This window comes from Chondrus crispus, genomic scaffold (assembly GCF_000350225.1).
Source record: "Chondrus crispus Stackhouse genomic scaffold, scaffold_65, whole genome shotgun sequence".
Lineage (NCBI taxonomy): Eukaryota > Rhodophyta > Florideophyceae > Gigartinales > Gigartinaceae > Chondrus > Chondrus crispus.
The window spans coordinates 40,010-64,119 of NW_005178601.1; the positions used below are offsets into that span (position 1 = coordinate 40,010).

The following is a 24,110-nucleotide window of genomic DNA, read 5'->3' on the forward strand; positions in this document are numbered from 1 at the left end:
ACAAGTTCGTAAGGCACGTTTACAGCTCACACGTTGCCTTACGAATTCAAATCAATCCTGCAAGGACTGTTTACAGCGCACACGTTGCCTTATGAATCTGAATCTCTCGTGAGGTCCTGTCCACTGTCAATTACAACAGTGCACATTTTGCCTTACGAATTCAAAACTCGCGCAACGGTATCTTTGTGTCCTGCTGTAGCCGTGCTGCACTCCATGGACGCTGTAAACCTTTGGCACGTGCCAGGCACCCGCCACCAAGGTTCTACACTTTGTCTGTAAGACTGCAGGCGTACTGTACGCGTCCGACAGTGTAATGAGGACATGTGTCCAGGTCATACACGTGTCGGGCGGAGAAAATGAAACATTCTCAGATTGTACAGTACACCGCAACCGTGTACATATTTCACACGTGTACAGGTTGAAAACCAAACTTGCTCCTGAAGTACTGTAGAGTGCAACCGTGTACAGAAATCACACGTGTACACGTTGAAAATCAAACTTGCTCAGCTCGTCACGCGGAGTGTTTTTGCTTTTACACATGTCATACCTGTCGTCGTTTGTCATGCATATCAGCATGTGGTCGTAGAATTACAACAAACTACGCATCGACTTTCTGCTCGGAAAGCGGCTGTTCTCGCGGATAAAGAGTTTAAGCGTGAGCGCAAGAGGAATCGTAAGGTGTGCCCGCGGTATAAGCGGTATTGTAAAGTGTGCGGCGTTAGTGGCAATAGTGCGAAGGCCTTTTACGACCACATTCAGTCTAGGTCTCATCGCATTCAGGTTGCCAACGCTAAGGAGACTCCGCGTTGTATCCCTTGCAATCGCGTATTTGAGTCTCACGGGCACCTGAAGTGCCACGAGAACGGTGCCGCACACTTAAAGGTAGTTTGTGAACAGAATAGTTAGGGATTTCATCCAAATAAATTCACATATCTGTTCGCAAATTTCTCCTAGTGCAACTTCATAGGAATCATATCGAACTTCTTAGACGGGTGGGCTTGCCATTGTGTTGACTATCGGTTAACGGCTTGGGATCCCCGAACGGATTTTCGAATACTTGAAGTTTATTTGCACTAAAATGGAAGATCAAGGAGGAGGAGGATCCATCAGAATCGACAAACTGACGGACTCCAACTTCTACGTGTGGAAGCAGAAAATACAACTTCTGCTTGCTCTACGTGATGTTGACCAATACATCGTTGAGGGAAGAGTTCCAAGTGAGGAACGCGCGGAAGAGCGTGAGAGGTGGATCAGAGGTGACAGTAAAGCTAAAGCACTGATTGGTCTCTCCCTATCAGATGAGCATCTTGAGCATGTACGTGATGTTGATACTGCTCATGAGATGTGGGAAGCTATTGTCAACGTGTTTGAGAGACACACTTTGCTGAACAAACTAGCTGCACGTCGTGAGTTCTACACTATGAAGATGCTTTCCGGTGAGAAGGTGCTTGCATACATCAATCGTGTCAAGCAGCTGGCAGCCATCCTCAAGTCAATGAGCGTAAACATCGATGACAAGGAGATGGCCATAGCAGTGCTCAACGGTCTGCCTGCCCGTTTAGAGGCTCTCATCGTTGCACTTGATGCTCTCGGTAATGAGGAAAAGATATTCAGTTTGGACTTTGTGAAAAGTCGTCTGCTGCAGGAAGAGCAACGAGCAAACATGAAGTCTAGCTCCTCACAGACATCGGCTCTGGTTAATCGTGCCCCGAACAATCGGGACATAAACGATTACAAATGCACGAACTGCGGTCATACAGGCCATACGGCAACCCGCTGCTGGGGAAAGGATTTGAATGGGCGTCGCCCGGCTCCTCCTAGCGGATATAAACCGCGTATGTCTCAGCGGAAACAATCTGCATTTGTCACACAGAAACCTGATCCCGACATGGTTGTAAACAGCGTCGACTTCACATGTCTGATGTCGAAAGCTTCGCACACGAACGATATGGAGATGTTGCCTTCGTGGCTCGTAGATTCAGCTTGTACAGCTCATATTACATATGACCGATCTCTGTTTGCAACGCATGAGCCACTTGAATCCGCCTCTGTTCAGATGGGAACCAAGGCTAGTGCAAAGGTTGCCGGCCGTGGTGACGTTCACTTGAAGTTAAATGTGAATGGCCGCATCGAACCGTGCAAGTTGACGGATGTATTGCACGTTCCGGACTTTGCGTTCTCTCTGCTCTCTGTCAGTCGAATGACTGAACTTGGACTAAAAGTTGGGTTCGAAAATGGAAAATGCATGATCAGACGAGGCTCAACTGTAGTGGCGACTGCGACATTGGTTGGAGAACTTTACGTTCTCGACATCGTCAGTGACATCGGATCTGCACATGCTGCCACCCTGCAAACGTGGCATGAGCGCTTTGCACATGTGCATTCTCAAGGTATTGCTTCGATGATTCGTGACAATGTGGTAAGTGGAGTCAAACTACTTGGTAATGAGGCTAACAAAATCAACAATACTGACAATGATTGCATCTCTGAAAAATGTTCTGCGTGCGTCTACGGCAAAGCCACTCGATCTGTGATCCCAAAAGAGCGGTCCTCGAGGCGGGCATACTTCTGTCTAGACTTAGTTCACTCTGATGTTTGTGGCCTCTTAGAGGTGCAGTCCATTGGTGGTGCCAAGTACTTCATTACCTTCATAGATGATCACTCAAACTGGTCAGTAGTGTACCCTATGCACCATAAATCAGAAGCATTTGAACGATACAAAAGGTTTGCACAACTTGCTCAGACTTACACTGGTCGCAAGATCAAAGTGCTTCGCACCGATCGAGGTGGTGAGTATCTGTCCACGGAGTTTAACTCTTTTCTGATTGCAAATGGTACTCAGCATCAAATGACGACCGCGTACACACCGGAGCAAAATGGCGTCGCCGAACGACTGAACAGAACTTTGGAAAACTTGGTGCGCTCCATGCTCGCGCACAAGAAAGTTACAAAGGGGTTCTTGGCAGAAGCACTTGCGAATGCAGTGTACGTTCGAAATCGAGTCACGTCACGTGCCATTCCTCCCAAGATGACCCCATACCACTTATGGATGAAATCTGTGCCAAATGTTGGTCATTTGCGTGTTTTCGGTTCAAAGTGTTGGTATACATTACCAAAACACAACATCCAGAAACTTGACGCCCGTGCAAAGGAGGCAATGTTTCTGGGGTATGCTGAAAATACGAAAGCTTACAAGTTGTGGGATGGTGATTTGCACAAAGTGATCGTATCCAGAGATGTTACTTTTGACGAGTCCACGGGAGGCAAATCTGGTGAACCGATGGATACAAACGAGGAGGCTACAACTGATGATGACACAATCAACTCGAACATCGATGAGGAAGTTGCAGAAAATGATGCAGTGGCATCAGAAGCATCATCGCCGGATGAACAACAAGACTCTGATGAATCCTCCAACTCCTCCCCAACTGCAGGGGAGGACGAAACTACCGAAACAGTTGAGCAACACGTAGTTGAGGAAGAAACTATTGATCCGCCAACTAATCTCCGTCGGTCCACTCGCATTCGCAAAACGCCTGGGGCGTGGTGGGCAGCAGCTTTGGTGACTGCTGGACTCCTTAGCCACGCCCATGTGATAACGGAAATCCCAAACTCGTACAAGCAAGCTATGGATTCTCCAAAAGCTCGCTTCTGGCAGAAGGGCATCGACAAAGAACTTGCTTCACAACACAAAAACAAAACATGGACACTTGTTCCAAGATCTCAAGCATCAAACGTCCTGACGTCCAGGTGGGTTTTCGGAGTGAAGCAACTTCCTGACGAGTCCGGAAAATTGGTCGAAACTGCAAAGGGACGTCTTGTGGCACGAGGCTTTCAACAAGTAGAAGGCATCGATTACACTGAAACTTTCGCCCCTGTCATCAAGTTCACAACTATCCGTCTGCTGCTGGCACTGGTTGCGCACTTTGACCTTGAGCTGCATCAGATGGACGTGGTGACTGCCTTCCTCAACGGTGACCTTCACGAAGAAATCTACATGAAGCAACCTGAAGGATGCATCGACAAAGTCAAACCTGATTCGGTGTGTAAACTTTTGAAAGCAATCTATGGTCTTAAGCAAGCCCATCGCCAATGGCATAGTAAGATCGATGAGTTTCTGATCACTGAACTTGGTTTCAACACTACACGCAGCGACCCATGTCTTTACATTCGACGTCAAGGCAATGTCATCATGATTATCGCGTTGTACGTGGACGATCTGCTGCTAGCTGGAAGTGACTTGGAGGCCATATTATGGATGAAAAATGAACTCAACAAACGATTCGATATGAAAGACCTTGGCGAAGCGAAGACTTGTATTGGTCTAGAAATCGACCGTATACGTTCTAAACACGTCCTGACCATCACGCAGTCGAAGTATGCCCAAGCAGTACTGAAACGGTTCAAAATGTCGGCATACAATCCTTGCGTTACTTCGATGGAACAGTCTCGACATGTCACAATGCAAGTGGCCGAAACTGGCACTGATGACAACCCATGCTTTGAACCATATCGTCAGGCCATTGGATGTCTAATGTTCCTAATGGTCGGGACGCGCCCCGATATTGCGTTTGCCATTGGAAAGTTATCTCAACACTGTGCCGACCCTCACGAGTCGCACTGGTCAGGTGTAAAACGTGTTTTGAGATACTTGCGTGGGTCCCAGCATCTTGGAATAGTGTTTGGTAAAGATGATCTTGGTACGGAACTTCATGGGTATAGCGACGCAGATTGGGGTGGATGCCTTGAATCACGAAAATCAACGAGTGGGTACGTGTTCAAGCTTTGTGATGGGCCTATCAGTTGGGCTTCCCGGAAACAAACAGTAGTTGCAAAGTCTACTTGTGAGGCAGAATACATCGCACTCAGTGAAGCATGCAAAGAGGCCGCGTGGCTTCGACGCTTCCATGCCGATGTACTTGGTGCGAATTCGGATCCAACAATTCGCGTTGGATGTGACAACGCTGGTACGATTGCCTTTGCTCAGAACGAATCTACAAATCGTCGCAACAAGCACATTGATATTACGTATCATTTTGTTCGAGATGCGGTGCAGCGAAAACTGGTCACATTGTACCATTGTCCGACAACAGAAATGCCAGCCGATATGTTGACCAAACCACTTGGTCGCGTGCTGTTTAAAAAGTTCGTGGGCATGGTTGGGCTTTCCGAGTGCAAAGCTGCCCAAAGCATGTGATCGAGGGGAGGTATTGAAAATGTGCGACCACATGCTGTTATCTGAAAAGGTCAAAATCGAGTGACACGTGTACATGACTGCACGGTCCGGGCGCTCTTACCCATATCACGACATGACACGTGTAAAATCCCAGATTTTGGGGTTCCGGGGACGAAAGTGGCCTCTCGGAGGGTCATGCAAATTTGCATAGTTTTGCCAAGTGGAACCTTGGCCCGTAGCACTATAGACTACACAGGAAATACTGCAATTCTATTGGCCCTCAGGTCTAATGCTGCAAATCTATTGGTCGAGCGTTGTCCACGTGTGCGTCATTGGCCTTGTGATGTACTTTAAATGGCCTGTATATGCCATAATTACGTTGTTTGGGGGTTTCAAGTGGCTTGCCATGGTTGTAATGGGTAATTGCATGGGGCCCCCGGGCGGGATACATGTATGCCGTGTACACATGTGCACGTCGCCAGGTGGATTCGTGTACGTACGCATGTACACGCATCCAGGTGTATGCACATGAGGGTTTACAGTTTTACAGTGTCAGACTGTTTGCGATCCTGCGCGTGTCCGAGTACAGTACATGTGAATCAAAAGTACAACAAGTACTTCTCGCGAGAGGAATACAGTTGTGCGATTATTCTGTGTACGCGTCACGCTGTATGCGAGTCTTGCGTGAGCACGCGCCGTTGCACTGTGCTCTCGTCATGGTGCGCCGTTGGATGCAAGTTCATGACAGTACTCGTGTGATTTACATGTATTCTCATGTGAGTTGTGTAGAAAGTCTGGATGCACATTTTTATAACTTGCCATAATTATCTGACAGTGCTTGGCGAAATTAGTAAGGTGAGAAACAAGGATACGTATGGCGACTGTGATATGAAAGACGTTTGCGTTGTTAGAAATAGACAAGTGCCAAGTTGTTTGTTGCACAACAATGAAGTCTGGCATGACTGGATGCAGATTAGTAAGGTGTGAAACAGTTGCATGCATAGGGCCATGGTTTACAGTCATTTGGAATGTGTAGAAATAGTTGTGAGCTAATAGTTACGAATCGATTCGTAAGGTGGAAATCGAACAGTATGGTCGGGCCACAAGAGGACCGCGCTTGGTCGCGCATAGTAGAGTATGGTTTACTGGGAGTCGAAGTAGAGCGATAGTGTAGCACTCGAAGTGTATAAGTATCGCAGGAAAACGGCTTCAAAGTAAACCTCGGCACCAACTCCCTCACTCACACACATCAACCTGCCTTCCTTCTTTCCTTTGCCCCTCCGAACCTACCATTAGGCTCGAGCTGCATTTTCTCCCAAAGCGGAGAAGCGATGGGGCGTAACGGATACCGTAATTTATAACCGTGTCAATGACATGTTTATCTTATTGCATTTATGCGGATGAAGCCATAGTCGTCTTGGGCCTTTTGGAAGCGTGGCATCTCACAATAGCGACATTGAATGTCGCACAGGTGAAGACGTCAACGCGCGCCACCCTGCGCCGGCACTACAGAGTCCCGCACGACGCACCTTCGTCACGATCACCTTATCCACCCCTTCAGCTTTCCCATCAATTGTAAAGTCGTCCAACTCTAACGATCCGGCATCCAATGTGATCACGCGATAAGCCCCTGTCTGAATCATATCTGGTAGGTGTAACTCTAGCACACTCGCTCTACAAACCGCCTGCAACCCCCCGGCATGAGCCCTCTGAGCGTATGTAAATACCTGGACAAGAACGCTGCTAACCTTGGCCGGGCCAGACCTCCCTCCTCATCCCTCCTTGCAGTGTTCATAGGAGCACAACGAAGGAAGCTTTTAAGTTCAAGCAAGCCCGGGCTTAGCGTTCATGTATCCTGTGCAATACCATGAGAAGAAATACGCCTTCATTGCGAAACTCCGGTTATTTACTCCCGCATTGTTTTCTTTCTATTGTCTGTTCTACAGGGGCTCGTTCCTCCAACAAAGTGACTCGCATCCACACTCATTTTGTTACGAGATCTAGTCGGTTGCTATTTGCGTTCTAAAATTGGTGCTGATGCTACCGTATAATCTGGGCCATCTCTGCTCCTCTGAGCACAGTGTGTGCTCCCGGGGAAGCAACAGCTCATGTCGTTGGGGAAGCTCCCCCTTTCCAGGACTGGTTCTGATAATTACTTTTTCCCGTCGCAGACGGAGCTGGTGTCACTGGGGCCAATAGCTTTCCGAGCCTTTTCAGAATACAGGGGATGAAGGCTTTCATGATGTTGGGCAAAAGTGCCAGGTCGCTATCATCTACCACATTGGAAGTAAGAGAGTGAGGAACCGCTTCTCTTTTCACAATGTCCAGAAAATCCATGGTCACAGGGAGCAAATCTTCCTCTGAGATGCTCGCGGTTTTCATGCTGTTATTTGCCACGCCTATGTTGCGATCGTGGCTAAGGTAAACGAACGGATGTTGCATAAGGTCTGGAATGGACATACGATTTTGCGGGTCGCGCTGCCGGCATCCGTGGAGGACTTCAAGCGCAACAGGATCGGTTACATGACGGTATGATATTTCGTACTTTGGATTCTGAATGCAGTTCAGCTTTGAAGAGTGTCTTTGATGTGTGCGAAGGGCGCTCTTCCACACAACATTTGATACAAGATGCAACCTAAACTCCAGATATCACTTGCACGCCCCACTCGGTACCTTACTGATTGCAGATCAGTTTCTGAGTTAGTGCCGTACTCATTCCATGCTCTAGGATCTCGATTCTCGTTCACTAAGGCCTCCGGGGACTTTTAGTTGAGAGTCCCTACCTGAGCTTCCCGAAAAACTTTTGTCGTGTCGTCGCTAGTGATGGCTTTCGCAATCCTAAAATCTATTAACTTCAACTCTCCTCGGACGACCAAGAAGTTTGCTGGTTTCAAATCTCCATGAATGATTTTAGCCTCGTGAATGGTGTGCACAGCCTTGACCATTTGCAGCCAGCGACCCCTCGTGAAGTGATCCTCCATACTCCTACTCTTATTGCGGAGTAGGATTTTCGCAAAGTAAACGTTCCCGTACTCCATGACCATCTTGATGGTTCTACAATCGTACTGATCTTCCGCATCGAGGAGTTGGATGATCGATGAAAAACCTCGGAGTTTCTTGAGCAACTCCATTTCGTTTGCGTACGAAACAAGAGTTGTTCCAAAATGCGACGAAGCGGGGACCTTCACGCACTTTATGGCCAGCAATTCCATATCCTGGCTGAGAACTTTGAGAACTTTCGAGCAGCCACCCCTTCCGGCATTGCTCAAAATCAAGTACTGCCTTTTGTTCACTGTGAGCATGCTTTCATGCTTAGGTCCGTTAAACATACCCCAAAGCGAATTTTGTTGCCGCGCAGTCGTATTCTTCGAAGCGTCAACTGAGGACGATTCGAGTGACAGATGGCGAACAACAGAACCCCTCGAATGGGAAAGGTAACTTTCCCTATCAAGGCTGGAGTTCAATGGCAGGGAGTGTACGCCATTTGTAGTTGCCTCGACGTTGGTACTGCCAGTGCCATTTCTTCTTGGCTGCATTCGACGATCAAAGTTTCCTGTTCGCAGACGACTTCTAGATTCGGAAATACTGGCGAAGCCCTTGTCATGGACATCGTGCGCTTGCAACTGGCGTAACCCTCGGTATCTACCATTTTTTTGCCGAAAAATTCAAATCTTCTTGACATACTGCAGAAGCTCCTATTTTCAGACGTCTTTGCAGGACCACCGTGGAATATTACCTCATCGTCTCTCTGCGCATCCCTCTCCATAATTCCGCTTAAAGCACTTTCGAGCGCGCTAAGGCGGGAGAAGGAAGAGAAGAACGACAGGGGGAAGTGCAAGAGAGGATGGCGAGCGAACTGTTTTGAGCAGAGTGCAGGCGACTCACTTGCCACACGCTCACGCAGCGTGCCACGTATGCTATGTCCGAGTCATAATACTGATCAGGGGATATATATAATCTGAATAGACTCCCGGTAGAGATTACTACAGAAAAATCACATCCCGCAGCGCCTGTGTCGCGCGCTGGACACGGACCGCCAGCAGAGTGGGACATAAAACTTTGCGTCATAGAGAGCGCACGCCGAGGCGCCGTCATCGGCGAGCTGCACGGGTGGGTCCAGGAGACCCCGCTCGTAATTGCCCTTCATCCCGTTTTGTCGTGTGAGCCCACCATGGCGTTCTCCATTCGTTTCGTCCTTCCCTTTTTTTTCTTCCTTCTCACATTCTCGGTTGTCCAACGCCAGAAGCAGCCCTTCAAGCTTCACCAACAAACTGCACCTGACAACAGCACCCCACTCCCAGGACTAGCTGGAGGCAATGGACCGGGTGGTCTCTGCCACTGGCCCCCTCCCTTCCCAACCGCCCAGTACGTTGCCCCGCAAACTCGCCATCGCATTCATCTCTATTGCTACTGGCTCTGCCATCATCGCTATCCTCGCTCGTGTCTGGTGCTTTGTCCTGCCCCCAGAGCGCTCCAACATGTACAAGAGCCCAGCTGGCCATACTAAGACAATCCCCCTTCCTCCTGCTGTTGCCCCCCACCAGGACGACGCGGTCACTAGCGATCACACTCAACCTCTCGCTAAGGAACATATTTATCAGTACTTGCCGGAAAGAGTTTAGCGCTACTCTTGTCGTCTCGTTCCGCGCGATTTCTATTTCGCCATGTCGAACTGCAAAACTGTGGTTTGTGTTCTTGTTCAGCTGCGAGGAGAACGACTGAAGGCAACATTGTCCGGTTTCTGCCTCAGAGATACCCGTCCCCCTTCAAAACCTCCTTGGAAAGATTACTCATAGACGACGAGCGATCTACAAGCGCACCCTCATCAATAAAGGATTTCTCCCAAGCCAACCCCTTCCCCTTCTCCCCCTCCTGCTCCTCCCGACTGTGTCCCTCTCTCAAATTCACAAATGGGCTGTCATTAAAAAACCTTGCCACAACTATAGTCTCGACTCTCGCGCCCGCTCGATAGTCGAGCACGCTCTTCGGCACGAAGCGTTTCCCCAAGCAGCTTCTGACCTTGGCCATGACGTAGACGTTTGCGGCAGGAAAAATGGACCGCCCGAGCTGTCAATGTACGTGCAAGTAATGAATTAAGTTTCTGCACCGGCCACTGTGAGTTTAGAGCCATTTGATCAATTGTGCCCGCAAAGCAGTGGGAGGCGAACGGTGACTTTCGCCGATCAAGAATGCCTTTTCGAAGATGGAGCATCAGCGCGACTAATGTGTAACTTAGCAGTGGAGAGTATCAAACCTAAGTTCGTGAAACTCCGAGGCTCAAGGCCCTCAAAGCCCGCAGAGAGAACACCTTGTATTACCCGCGTAGCTCAAGCTGAAATTTCCATTAGCGTGGAAAGTCATTCCAATGAGGCCCTCACAGCAAATACTCACGCCCGCGGAAGCGCAGTTCTTGTCGGAGCTTTTTGCCAAACGAAAATTCAGGTTTGGAACAAAGGTGACACAAAGTTGCCACCTCAGTTCGTGTTGGACATTGGTGTTGTGCAAAACGATGGTCAAGGCATGTCCAGCAGACAAGCAGGGTAATTGTGGTACGGGCCACGGAAGGAGTATTTATTGACGCATTGGTATCCCGATCAGGAAGTTTTGAACACACATTTCGAGTACAAGTGCCTTCCACTGGAACATATCAGATCCGGGCGATTCTTTATGACGATGTCTTTCAGAAGCGAGGTGGGAAGAGCCCCATTTCCCGAGTCACAAGTAAACAGCAAACCTTTCTTGCAGTGCCAGCGAAGACCACACGCACTGAGTCGCATTTGTCGAAGACAGGGTCAGTAGGGATCGTCTTGGCGTCAAAGAATACTACAGCTACGCGGGGAGCCACTGTCTCAAATGTCACCAAACAACGAAACAGGCCCAAGCGGACGAGATTTAGATTTGAACCCATCGGGTTCTTTTTCTCGCAGCTCAAAGATTTCAAGCGGTTTGAAAAAAGAGGCGCCCTCAAGATCAGCACGCACAGCTGAAGGGAATAATGCACCCATCATCATTCAGCCGAAAACGGTTGATACGTACCCTACGATTTCTCCGCAGCGCCGGCCCTCTGTCTTGGTATTCTGCTCTATGTCTTTAACAGGTGCTCAAGAAACACCTGCGATCGGCCGAAACGAGGATTCTGTCTCTTCGCCGTTATAGTCTATTCCCACTCATCCAGAGTTTTCAAACGAACTAACTTCATTAACTGATCCTCAATTAATGCTTCACTGATATAAACCTTTACCGCTACCGCCACACGGCTGGGATGAGAAAGGCAATGTAGCATAAGATCTGGCCTGACAAGACAATCCTTTAATTTCGAGAATTAAGAATCTCCAACGCCAGCCTTTCCTCATCAGCAATGGATGAATCTGCTACTTGATCTTCATCACTAGAGCTCACATTACCAGAGCCCCCGTCTTCATGAACGTCACTTCCTGAATCGTCGCTATAGCCCGGGTCAATAGAGACCTGGGAATCTGCGGCAGGCCGAATAACTCCACTTAATTCACGCTGCTGCGCCCATTTGCGGGCATGAATTGATCGCACTCGCTCTCTCTCACGATCTTTGTCCTCTTCAGCATTCTGGGTCAAACGGGATGACACGGTCATTGCGTAGTCAGATATACCGTGAAGGTCTTCCTCATCTGATGAGTCCTCATTGTCGTTCTCCATGTCAGACGCTCTGACGGCCTTACCATCGTCTGTAAATAAGAGACGATTGGCACTAGGCATTGCTTTTAGCAAGTCCAGTTTTCGCCTCTTGCGTTTCCGAATCAGAATCACCTCGGAAATCTCATAAATGCTGTTACCCGCCTCGTTAACCTTTGACGAGTTAATTTTGTGATTGCATGTCATTTCCTCGCTTTTAAACAATATTTGGAATGTTCATAAACAAAACTTTTGTTGTTTCAGACAAAGTGGCGATGTACCGTTCATAGACAACATTGAGAATGTTTCTTAGGTGTAAATGTATTGCCGCCACACATACAATAGTACTGTTATTAATGCAATCTAATTACCGTCCTTGCACAATAATAGTAATGTTTTCCATGTCAAAAACATTGCTTTTGGACGACGTTTCGTAATTTCTTTAAAACTATCGTCCAAAAACAATACTTTTTATTGTGTTTCACGGTTTTGCCTCCGCAGTGTGGACTAGTTGCGGCAGATTCGTTGGAGACTGTGCGCAGGCGGATGTTTCGAGTAATATATTTGCTTATCATCGCCTCTCATATCAAGGATGTCGCGCCGAAGAACCGTTCTCCCCTGCAGAACGCCACACTGGTTCGAACGTACGTGAAGGACGATGGCGTTGTGAAGTCCGTCAATCGAGGGAAGCGTGTGGAGACTGCCACGGTGGAATTCATCTTCTGTGGTCGCGAATGTTTGCCAACATGCCGCTAAAAGTTGGTACAGATTAGATGTACATTTCCTCCTCGACGAAGGCATCTCCAACTGGCACTGCAACCGCATGCTGCGCGGGGCGATGCATCTCGTCGATACAAACATTCCGAACGTCTCCAAGGTTGGTGGGCGTCCTTCAGCGCTGGACGTTCTTTTTTTCTTGGAGAACGAGTTTGCGATGCCTGACTTCAACATAAGCCACATAAGTAACGTATCGGGCTTGCAGAAAGATGAAATAAGGGACGTCATGGTCCAGGCGGTCGGTGAATACATGCAGCACGGATTCCTCCAGAAAGCTGTGGTATAAACCCGTACTACTCTAGTATTCCTTTTCGCGCGACTCGTGTACACGCGGATCTAGATTACACAAGCAGTCCGACGGACAGTACCAAGCTCCATGTACACCAGCGAAGCTCACTTTGACAACGACACGCACACACGTAGACCTACCACCACATCTGTACACGTGTGCACCACGACCCGGCCCCACGAGTTCTAGCCGTTAGATTTCGACCGCGATCTAGTATTTATATAGTGTCGTTGGCGCTTGCGCCGGGTGGGTTTGGGGACAAGCAACCAAGGACCAAGGACGCAGTCTCGTTCTGGTTTTTGGGCAGACATTCAAATAAACCTTCCTCGTTCACGCTCTCTTGTTGTCTCTCGCTCGCGCCCTAAGACCCTCGTGGTCGCGTCGCGTGTTGCCTCCTCGCTTGCGCGCACGGTTCGCTGGCCGTGTGTTAGCCCCGCTGGGTCGAGAGCACTGCGTCGTTCGCCCGTAGATTCCGAGGTTCGCGAGCACCCCTGGGTTTTACAGTCGCCCACCATTCTCTACCACTTCCCCCGAGCTCCATGTACACGACCCCACGAACGACCCTTATTTTAGCACGTGTTCCTCGATTCGGGTCCTACTACAGAAGCTGTCTTCCCGCGCAATGTCACCGACAAAATCAAGCCTACGCGAAGGGCAGGAGTAAGTGCAGCTGTGGCTGTTCGTGCTCATGAAAACAGTACCAAGACGAAACAGAATGACGTGAATTACAATGAAGGTGTCGCATAAACACCCCACACACGGCAGAGGGGTGTTCGCGATGTTCGGCGGAAGACCCCGGATCGGCGTTCCGAGGGTCTTGAACCAACCAACGCCACCGGAAGCGGGCCGGTAGCGGGTGGTAGAGCGTGGTCGGCCGGGACGCGCTCGTAGGCGAGCGGATCGACGCCTCGATGCCCCGGAGCAATACCGGTTGACGATCCGGTACTGACGAGCGGAGGCGCATCGCAGCTCGCTGCGGTGTCGCGTGCGTCCACTACCCGCTCAGTGGTGACTAACGCTCGCGAAACGCGGGTACGAGTGGTAGAATAAGCTGGGTGGTCGACCGTCGGTGGAGGGTTGCCTCTCCTTGTCCTCCTCGCCGGCGGTCGCTCCCTATATTTATTGTACAAGTTAATTAACCGTCTACAGTACAGTACGGACTGTACTGTAGTCGGCTTACTGTATACAGTGCGGGCCGGCCCGCACTGTAACGCTGCCAGCCGTCAGAGCTGACAGCACACGTGTGCTACACGTGGGGTACACGTGTTGGTGTGCGCGCGCTGTTAGGTATGTGCCCGCGCACGCTGTAAGGTCCGTACCTTACAGCGTCAGATCTAATTCTAAATCTAATATATAGTACAATAGTCGGCGGTTATGCTACACGGCCCCCCTTCAAGATTGAGCGTCCGCGTTCACTTTTGCGGGTAGGGGGGGTCTTGCGCCTTCATTGTCGTAATCTGCCTTGCTCCTGCTGCCCTTGTCAGGCAGGAAACGATCATTGATGTAGCGACCGGACAGTTCGGCTGCCCCGTAGTCTACCGAACTGCCACCATGGGGTTGTTCCTGATCTCCTTACAGTGGCGTTCCTACGCCACACCACGCTCCACGTCCGCGGGCTGCCTGCGTTTTCCTCTTACTGCCTCTCCCTTCTGGAGTCCAGCCCTGTACGCTAGCTTTGCGACTGAGCAACATACGCGAGCAAATACGACGTGACATGAACGTAGTCAGCGGCGAACTTATCGGTGTCGACTCTCGAACACCCATGCTGTTCCGGGTGACACATCACCCCTCTCCTTGTACGGGGCTTCGGTGCAGCGGAGCCGGGAAGTGAGGGTGACAGTTAACTCGTCGTTTGTAGTGGTCGCCGGTCCATCCTCATCCTAGATCAACCGACGGACCAGCCTAGTTTCCTCCCCTGCCAGAGCCGCCCCCTCTTATCCCTTCCTCTCGTGCCTCTGCATTTTGTCCGTGCAGCGGGAGGCGACGCTTTCGAGAATTTGGTTGTCCCGCAACGCCCTTCGAGCAGAGATCGAAGGGTGACCCGTGACGTCATGCGAATGGAGCGCGACGTCACCCCTAGAACCCTTCAGCACCGTGGTGTGCCGTGCGCTATTAATTGCGCAAAGCGTCCGGCGAAACGGGTTCCGAATGCCCCACTCCTCTTCGCTTCCGCGCTTCCAATTCTTTCTTACATGGCTTCCTCCGAGAGGCTGCGTGAGCCCTCCTCTCTGCCTCTTTCGTAGCTCCACACTTCCCCTTCATCATGCTGCGAAGAGCATGATCCACCTCCTTCGCACGTTCCCCTTCTATGTCCCTAACGCGCAACTCTGTGACATTGTCGATGGTAATGTCGAGCTCTGCACTCAGCAGCGCCAACCTTCATTCATCCGGGGGGCACACTGTTGGGCAACTGTCATTGCAAGGTACTCGTTGTGTGCCGAATGTACCACAGCGGTGGGCGTCTCAACACGATCTGCAATGCTTCGAGACTCGTGTTCACTGCAGCCTTCACAGCGAGCCCGCACTCTCCCGCGTACTTGCGGAACGTCTCTGCGCGAGTCCCCTCCGATGAGTTCCGCCGCCCCTCTGACAGGATAAACGAACCTACTCTCTTTCCTTTTGACGTCAATCCTTCCTTCCTTATCCGTTCCCCAGGGGACCTGGAGTTGTTCGCTTGATACCCATACCGACGAACGGGGACGTCGGCGTATCGCACGATTTATGTCCTAACTGCCGGCGGATCCTTGTGTCGATGCGTCCTCGATCATTGGCGGTCCATCGCGACTTCTGCCATACGTGATAGCGTCGGGTTCGTGCAGCCAGTAGGCCGGGTAAGGCTGTCTACTGTAGCTGGTCCCTCGGCGGCTTCCTGGAGGACGCCAGAGCGGGCGGAAATCGTTGCCGTCGTCGTCTATGGCGGGGGAGGGGCGTAGCGCCGGTCTTGACCGCACGGAGCGGGCGCGAGGCGTACGGGCACGCACGCGCGCTACTGTTCAGCGCTGCGCGTGAGCGAAAACCCCTTGTCATTAGGTATGCGGATCAGTTGCGGCTTGCGTCGGAGGTAATGGAAAAAATCCGGAGGATCAGGTATTTTCTCATTTTACTAAATCACTTCGGCAAACCCCACCCAACCCGGCAATTACACAATACGTGCTCAGATTGCAGCTCTACCTTAACAAGTACCATATTTTCGCAGATGAACCTAAACTCTCTCTGCATTTTTACTCACACAGAAACGCTCTCCTCCTCCTCCTCGTCTTCGAACAGAACCGCTCCTTCAGCTTCCTGCTCACCACGACCACTGCGCTGCATCATTCTCTGACGTCGCTGACGATAAGACGCTTGACCGCGCTTTCGCTTCTTGACGGCAGTGTCTGCAATGTCGAACAATCGCTTCAAGTACCGCTCATAAGTACGACCATCGGCATCTCGTAGCGGATGCCCCTTGATGTGTAGGTTGGTAGAAGCTATTGTGAGACGGAAAATGCTGTCGTAGCTGTCCTCCTTCCAACAAAACTTATTCGAAACAGCTGTCCATAGTCCTCCCTGACGCCCAAAAATAATCTCGACTACCACCCTGTCCGACGCTTTTTTTCGTTCTCGGATCCAGTATTCTTAAAACTCCGCCGCGAGGTTTCTTCTTTGGTATTATAGCCCTCACATCAGCCTCCATTCCCGTTTACACTTTATCAAGAAGGACGCCCAGCTATTTGGAAACCTGTCGGAAAATGGGCCGATATCTGTGATCGCCTTTTCGCTTTCTGTCTTCCCTAAGGCATCGTCGTGAAACGCCATCATGTCTCTCATGATTTGAATATCGGCGATAGAGCCAGGGCGATGTAAACTTGCGCATATTGCCAGTCCTTTTGGGAGAACGGAGACTTCTACCTTAAAACCGTATAGCTTATGTTTTCCAGAGGAATATTTCTTGACCTCTTGTAGCGTACCCCCAGGGCGAAAGCTCTGCTGAAACGCCATGTCGGTGGCGTATCTGCACAGCTTGTAATGTTTAAAACTGTTTTGTCGGCAATAATGCGGTCCATCGTATATCGATCCGCATAATTTGTGACGAAGCGATTGAACGAGAAGTTCGAAATTGTTTTTATCATATCAGAAACCCTCTTCTCGAATGTCACCGGTTTGATGCCAAACAAATACGCCATTAGATCCCACTTGGTCCCGTGTTTCAACACTGCCATGGTCATGAACGAAAGATCCTTGGGCTTGATAGGGGATTGGGAACCTCTTACCGTGTTGTAGCGCTGGGAGATGTGAGACCTCAATTGGTTCCAAATCCCGTTGAACTCGACGAGACTGAAATTTGTCATTTGGTGAATGGCTTCCTTTCCGTCTTCTTCGAAAAAGCGGTCAATTTGAGGGCATTCGCTTCCGAGATCCTCGTCACTGTCGCAAAGGTCGGGAGCCTCGTCATACTGATTGAAGGCTTCGTGTCGTGCAGCGGTATGCTCTTCGAGCAGTTCGAGAGCGGCTTCGGTGGTTGGTAGATTGATACGAGGAGGCATATTGGTGATTGAGAAATGTGAAAGGGGTTGGTCGTGGCGATGAGTTAGTAGACAATGTAATAAGGTATCGGTTGGTGTTGGTTCAGAGTGATGTTGAATGCGAAAGGCCGCAAAAGGGCGGGCAAATTGATGGATATTGTGAGAATCGTTTCTGTTTGCGAAGACATGGCGCGCAATTCGGGGAGAGTTGATCTTTTACGTAGATTACAGTGAACAGTGAATTTGCACAGTTGCCCCTGTGCACGACAATAGTGGCCATAAATCGTGATGAGTAAATGAAATATTACAATATTTTTAGGGTCTTGTATAACGTGGCAGCAGCTGTGCAACAGCTGCAGAAGGGGTATGTTTCCACGCAGAGAATAGGTGTATTCGAGGGATGCCGCAAGCTGCTCCCTCCGCCTATTAGTCAAATTGCCAAAAAATCGTGCAAAATAATTTTCCCGCGAAAATGTTTTTGCCAAAAAAATTAACAGCAATGCTCATGATGGGAGTGCGGTCGGTCATGCGCCAGCCAAAATCCTTTTCGCGTGGGCTGCGCGTTCGTGGAATTTCCCCCAGCTCATCAGCTTCGGCCTTTCTGCCGCACTACGCACGGCATTCCTCTCTCCCCATCGGGTGAGGGTACCGCTCCTTGCGGCTCGTCGGAGCTGGGCGCGGGTCTGTTGTCGGTACCCCCTCCCTCTGCGGTCGTCGTAGTTCTACACCGCCACTGCCCATCGCGAACATCAGCCGCGATGCTCACTCTCACACGTCGCATTTAGCTTTGGCAGAAGGGCCACTGGGTCGTGCGGCGGAGAGGTCGGCGTATTCGAGGTGTGTTGGGCGTAGGGGCGTCTGGTGTCAGCGTATTCCCCTACTGTATCTTCCCCAGCTAACGGTCGAGTGGCACGGTCGTCGTTAGCGTCCGATCCCCGACTTCACCTCAGCAAACCCTCTCCCTTTCTCATCAATACGGGTGTCTAGGGGTCGATTACTGACGCCACATGGTACTCATCGCACGCCGTCCGTACCGCAGCAGCGGCAAGTCTCGATACCGTCCGTAATTCTTCGTGTCCCTTTTTCACTGCTCCATTCACTACGAGTTCGCGCCCTCGCGCGTGCTTGCGAAACGTTTCCCATGCATGCGCATCGGATGAGTTTCGAACTCGCCCGTCGTAGATGGAGCAGTGTTGAGGTGAGTATGCTTTACTGCCTTTTCGATCTTGTGAAGCTGGGAAGCCTGGCTTTTTTCTGGCGCACACTTTCTAATCGGGAAGGATTCGCGCCCGCATTCCGGCAGTAGGCGACGGTGTTCCCTTTCGCACGTAGTCGGCCTAGTAGGAAACACGACTTCGGCTCTCGTTCTTTCTCGCCGCGCCAAGTGCCGACGGTTTCCCGCCTATGAGAAGTTTCCATCGCAACCCCGCTGCACGAGGCAACGGGGTGCTCAGAACGGCACAGGACAGTACGACCGAACGAGGGATGACGGGACGCTCGTATAGTGACGTCATCCTCATTCACGACGCAGGGAGTTAACCTACCGTCGTCAGGCGATTCGTGTAGACACCCCTTGCGAAGTCACCCTCAAAGAGGCGAGGGTGCGGCATGTACGGCACGAGCGGCAGGTTGTCGGCATGGCTGGAGGGGTCGTCGTCTGGACGCGCGGGTCTGCAGGGTCCTTGCGTTCGCTAGCAAATACGGGGGGTGCTGGAGGTCGTGACGTGATCGTAGTTCGTCGCGTCTGACCTCCACCTTCCGATGGGAGAGCGATGTCCATCGCACCCGCATCGCACTGATTCACGCGGTTGCCCTTATATTGCCAATTCTCGTCGACCGCAGGCCTGCCTTCCCCCACATTTCGCCGGGTCTGACTTGGGCGGCGCTCCCGAGAGGGAGGAGAGGTGGTGGAACTGCCATGGTTTAGCATGCGGGTCGTCGGGGGCAAGGGTAAAGCTCGAGGAGAGTTTGACGAGCTCCCATTGGGTGAATCGTTATTAGCACCCTTAGAGAGCTCACACCGACAATTTCCGAGGTGCTTTTTTTCACGTGCTCTCATTGGCCGCTTCCGGGGACTGTCGATTGCTTGTGGCGCGCGCATCTTGTACGCATACGTAATGCACGTGCTGTCCGCCGTCCAGTGGCATTTCCAACCGTTAAATTTTCCATATTTTATGGGGACGGCGGCGGTTCTGTGCTATACCGGCCTCCGAGGCACGGGCAGAGAGCTCACTTTTGTCGTGCGCATCGGATATCGGATCCCGTTTGTACTTGTCACGGCCCATGCGCGTCCACTTAACAAGCGCATGCGGTCGTGCGCGCATGGTCCTTCTCGTCAGGGGTCGGCCCCTCCTCTCAGGCAGTACGGACTGCCCGAGACCTATTCCGGGCGCGTTCGGAAGACGTCCATCACTTCGGCTTGGTGGTCTTTCAGCGCGCTGCCATTGCTCCTGGCCTCCTCGATTACAGCCAGGGTCGTTCTCCCTCGCGCAGTACGGACTACCGGAGGCCTATGCGTCATGCGTTCGGGAAGCGTGCATCACTTCGGCTTGATGTTCTTCCCTGTTCGCCGTCGGTGCGCTATTCTCAATTTGTACACGACGGAACTGCAACAGCGCGAGTATAGCGCACCGGCCGTAGGTCTTCGTGTTAGTTGAGAGGCAGTGTCCTCCTTTCGCTCACTCGACGTTCCCGGCCTACCGTTCATGACACAGTATGACCTGCCTCACGATCCACCTCTCGTCGGTGGTGGCGGGTCGTGTCGCGTGGACCTGCGTTGTCCACGCAGCGACTGGACGTCCCACTATTCCCCGAGGTTTTTCGGCAACCCTCCTTGTGTCCTTGCGTATACCCGGGCACCTTCGGATGACGTTGGGATATAATTTATCCGATCGACGGAGCGGTTGAGGGCCCCCCTTAACGGTGAACGTCCGCGTTCACGTCGGGGTTGAGGTCCCTCCGCGTGCGTCTTCGAAGACGCTGCCCATAACGAGACACCAATTCCTCGAGGATGTGGGTGCGCGCCATCCAAGGGGGTTGGTCGTAGTCCGCCCATTTGATGAGGAACTCGGTCGTTCCGTCTTCCATATCTCGGTGCTTGAGTAACTTTTCCACGGCGTACTGTGCCCCTTCCCTGACCTTGTCGGCAAGGTCACGCGGGGTCGTCGTGCTTACCCGTGCCGCGTCCATGGGCGGGGGCGCGTACACGCAGCGGTATGCGGAGACGCGCTCGGTGATGCTATCACGGTCGTGGTAATAGTTCGACGATCGTTGGCGAGGACACGGTACGGCCCCACGGCGGGCGAGGCGAGCTTGTTCGACGTCATGCCCCCGTCTGTGGGGTTCAGGTAGATGAAGTTACCTGGCTCGAGACGTGTGTTAACCGTTCGGACGCGCTTATCGAAGTCGTGTTTGTAACGGGCTTGCGTGCGTCGCAAGCTCCCGTAGGCCTTCTGGATTGTCGCGTCCAGGGTCTTGAGGAACTCCGCACGCTGCGTTCCCCTTTTGGCAGGGGGCACGTCCCCGCAGATTCGCCGAAGAGAAAACTCTGGCGGGGACCGACTGAGCACGAGCTCAGACGGGGTCGTTCGTGTGGTTCGGTGTACGTGGGAGTTATATGCGTACGTTAACGGTCCCACGTACACGTCCCAGTCGTCTTGATGCTCGTTCACGTAATAGCGGAGCATCGACGCAATCGTTAGGTTATAGCGTTCCACCTGGCCGTTTGTCGGAGGGTGGTACGCCGACGTATAAAGGTTCGTAATTCCAAGTACTCGGCACGTGCTTTGGAAGAACTTTGCGTTGAACTGCAGTCCGTTATCCGACAGTAGCGAGCGAGGAACGCCCTACTTAAAGACCCACGCTTCGCAAAAGACCACTGCGACGGTGTAGGCAGTTACCGTTCGCAGTGCAACGACCTGCGTTAACTTTGTAAAGCGGTCGGTGATTACCAGAAGGAATCGTTTCCCTGACTTGGTCTTTGGGGGCGGCCGCAGTATATCGATCGCCAGGCTCTCCAACGGCCGCGTCGCCAGAAACAACCTCAATCGGTTTAGGTGTTTCCGAAGCTTGACGCGGTTCATCGCACAGGGTGGACAACCTCGTACGGTCGACGCGACTTCCGCGGCCAAGTGTGGCCAATAGTACTCCCGGCGGAGGGCATAGTACATGCGTTTCTGCCCCGGATGCCCGGCTATGGCCGGATTATGGCAGAGCCGCAGCAACCGAGCTCGTAGAATCCGAGGGACCACCACCTGTACGATATCAGGGTCGAAGGGGTGTCTCCGTTTGAGCACCCCTTGGTGGTCCTCGAAGAACGCGGAGTCCCGGGACTCTGACTGCCGTGCCAATACCATTTGGCAGAAGTCATCCACGCGTTGTTCCTCGGCTATCTCCTCTATCGTAAGAGGGGCCTCCAGGTCTTCCTGCGGAGGGGCGACCTGGGAACCCGACGTATCGGCTTCGAAGTCTTGGGCGCGATCGAGGTCCACGGCGTCGAACTCCTCGTTCTCTGCTGAGAAGGCGTCGGGTTCTTCCAGAGCGGGGGCTTCGTCGTCGCCCCTCGGCTCGTCGCGGGCTCGGTCACGCAAATTCCTTCGGGATTTCGTTCGGTTCCTTGTCGGCACGAAGACGTGGTGGCCTCGTGGTCGCAGCTCGCGGTGCATAGGTGGTCCGCGAGCTCATCTGAGACATCACGAACGGTCGTGCCCGTGTCGTAGGTGGGGATGTCGTCGTCCACCTCGACAGCCGACCGAGGGTCGTCGGCGGCCCTCGGTAATACGAGGCGTGACAGGGCGTCGGGGACCTGATGCACGCCCCCATGGCGGTACTACATGGTGAAATCGTATTCAGCCAGACGTAGCCGCCACCGGGTGAGTCTTCCGGAGCTCTCGGTCAGGGACATGAGCCACCTCAAGGCGTCGTGATTAATGGTAGGTTCGGAGGGGCAAGGGAAAGAAGGAGGGCAGGTTGATGTGTGTGAATGAAGGAGTTGGTACTGAGGTTTACTTTGAAGCCGTTTTCCTGGGATACTTATACACTTCGAGTGCTACACTATCGCTCTACTCCGACTCCCAGTAAACCATACTCTACTATGCGCGACCAAGCGCGGTCCTCTTGTGGCCCGACCATACTGTTCGATTTCCACCTTACGAATCGATTCGTAACTATTAGCTCACAACTATTTCTACACATTCCAAATGACTGTAAACCATGGCCCTATGCATGCAACTGTTTCACACCTTACTAATCTGCATCCTAATGGTAGGTTCGGAGGGGCAAGGGAAAGAAGGAAGGCAGGTTGATGTGTGTGAGTGAAGGAGTTGGTACCGAGGTTTACTTTGAAGCCGTTTTCCTGCGATACTTATACACTTCGAGTGCTACACTATCGCTCTACTCCGACTCCCAGTAAACCATACTCTACTATGCGCGACCAAGCGCGGTCCTCTTGTGGCCCGACCATACTGTTCGATTTCCACCTTACGAATCGATTCGTAACTATTAGCTCACAACTATTTCTACACATTCCAAATGACTGTAAACCATGGCCCTATGCATGCAACTGTTTCACACCTTACTAATCTGCATCCAGTCATGCCAGACTTCATTGTTGTGCAACGAACAACTTGGCACTTGTCTATTTCCAACAACGCAAACGTCTTTCATATCACAATCGCCATACGTATCCTTGTTTCTCACCTTACTAATTTCGCCAAGCACTGTCAGATAATTATGGCAAGTTATAACAATGTGCATCCAGACTTTCTACACAACTCACATGAGAATACATGTAAATCACACGAGTACTGTCATGAACTTGCATCCAACGGCGCACCATGACGAGAGCACAGTGCAACGGCGCGTGCTCACGCAAGACTCGCATACAGCGTGACGCGTACACAGAATAATCGCACAACTGTATTCCTCTCGCGAGAAGTACTTGTTGTACTTTTGATTCACATGTACTGTACTCGGACACGCGCAGGATCGCAAACAGTCTGACACTGTAAAACTGTAAACCCTCATGTGCATACACCTGGATGCGTGTACATGTGTACGTACACGAATTCACCTGGCGACGTGTACATGTGTACACGGCATACATGTATCCCGCCCGGGGGCCCCATGCAATTACCCATTACAACCATGGCAAGCCACTTGAAACCCCCAAACAACGTAATTATGGCATATACAGGCCATTTAAAGTACATCACAAGGCCAATGACGCACACGTGGACAACGCTCGACCAATAGATTTGCAGCATTAGACCTGAGGGCCAATAGAATTGCAGTATTTCCTGTGTAGTCTATAGTGCTACGGGCCAAGGTTCCACTTGGCAAAACTATGCAAATTTGCATGACCCTCCCAGAGGCCACTTTCGTCCCGGAACCCCAAAATCTGGGATTTTACACGTGTCATGTCGTGATATGGGTAAGAGCGCCCGGACCGTGCAGTCATGTACACGTGTCACTCGATTTTGACCTTTTCAGATAACAGCATGTGGTCGCACATTTTCAATACCTCCCCTCGATCACATGCTTTGGGCAGCTTTCCACTCGGAAAGCCCAACCATGCCCACGAACTTTTCAAACAGCACGCGACCAAGTGGTTTGGTCAGCATATCGGCTGGCATTTCTGTTGTCGGACAATGGTACAATGTGACCAGTTTTCGCTGCACCGCATCTCGAACAAAATGATACGTACTTGGGCGAGTTCTGT

General features: G+C 51.4%; 1 protein-coding gene across 1 annotated transcript; it reads right to left on the reverse strand.

Moving 5' to 3' along the window:
* Window positions 1-7,282: 7,282 nt before the first annotated feature.
* Window positions 7,283-8,505, reverse strand: CHC_T00008654001 (Serine/threonine protein kinase). Its single transcript, XM_005710665.1, has 3 exons — window positions 7,960-8,505; window positions 7,771-7,938; window positions 7,283-7,744 (listed from the first exon to the last, which is right to left on the reverse strand). The coding sequence occupies exons 1-3, from the start codon at window positions 8,503-8,505 to the stop codon at window positions 7,283-7,285; spliced, it is 1,176 nt and encodes a 391-aa protein (XP_005710722.1).
* Window positions 8,506-24,110: the final 15,605 nt, after the last annotated feature.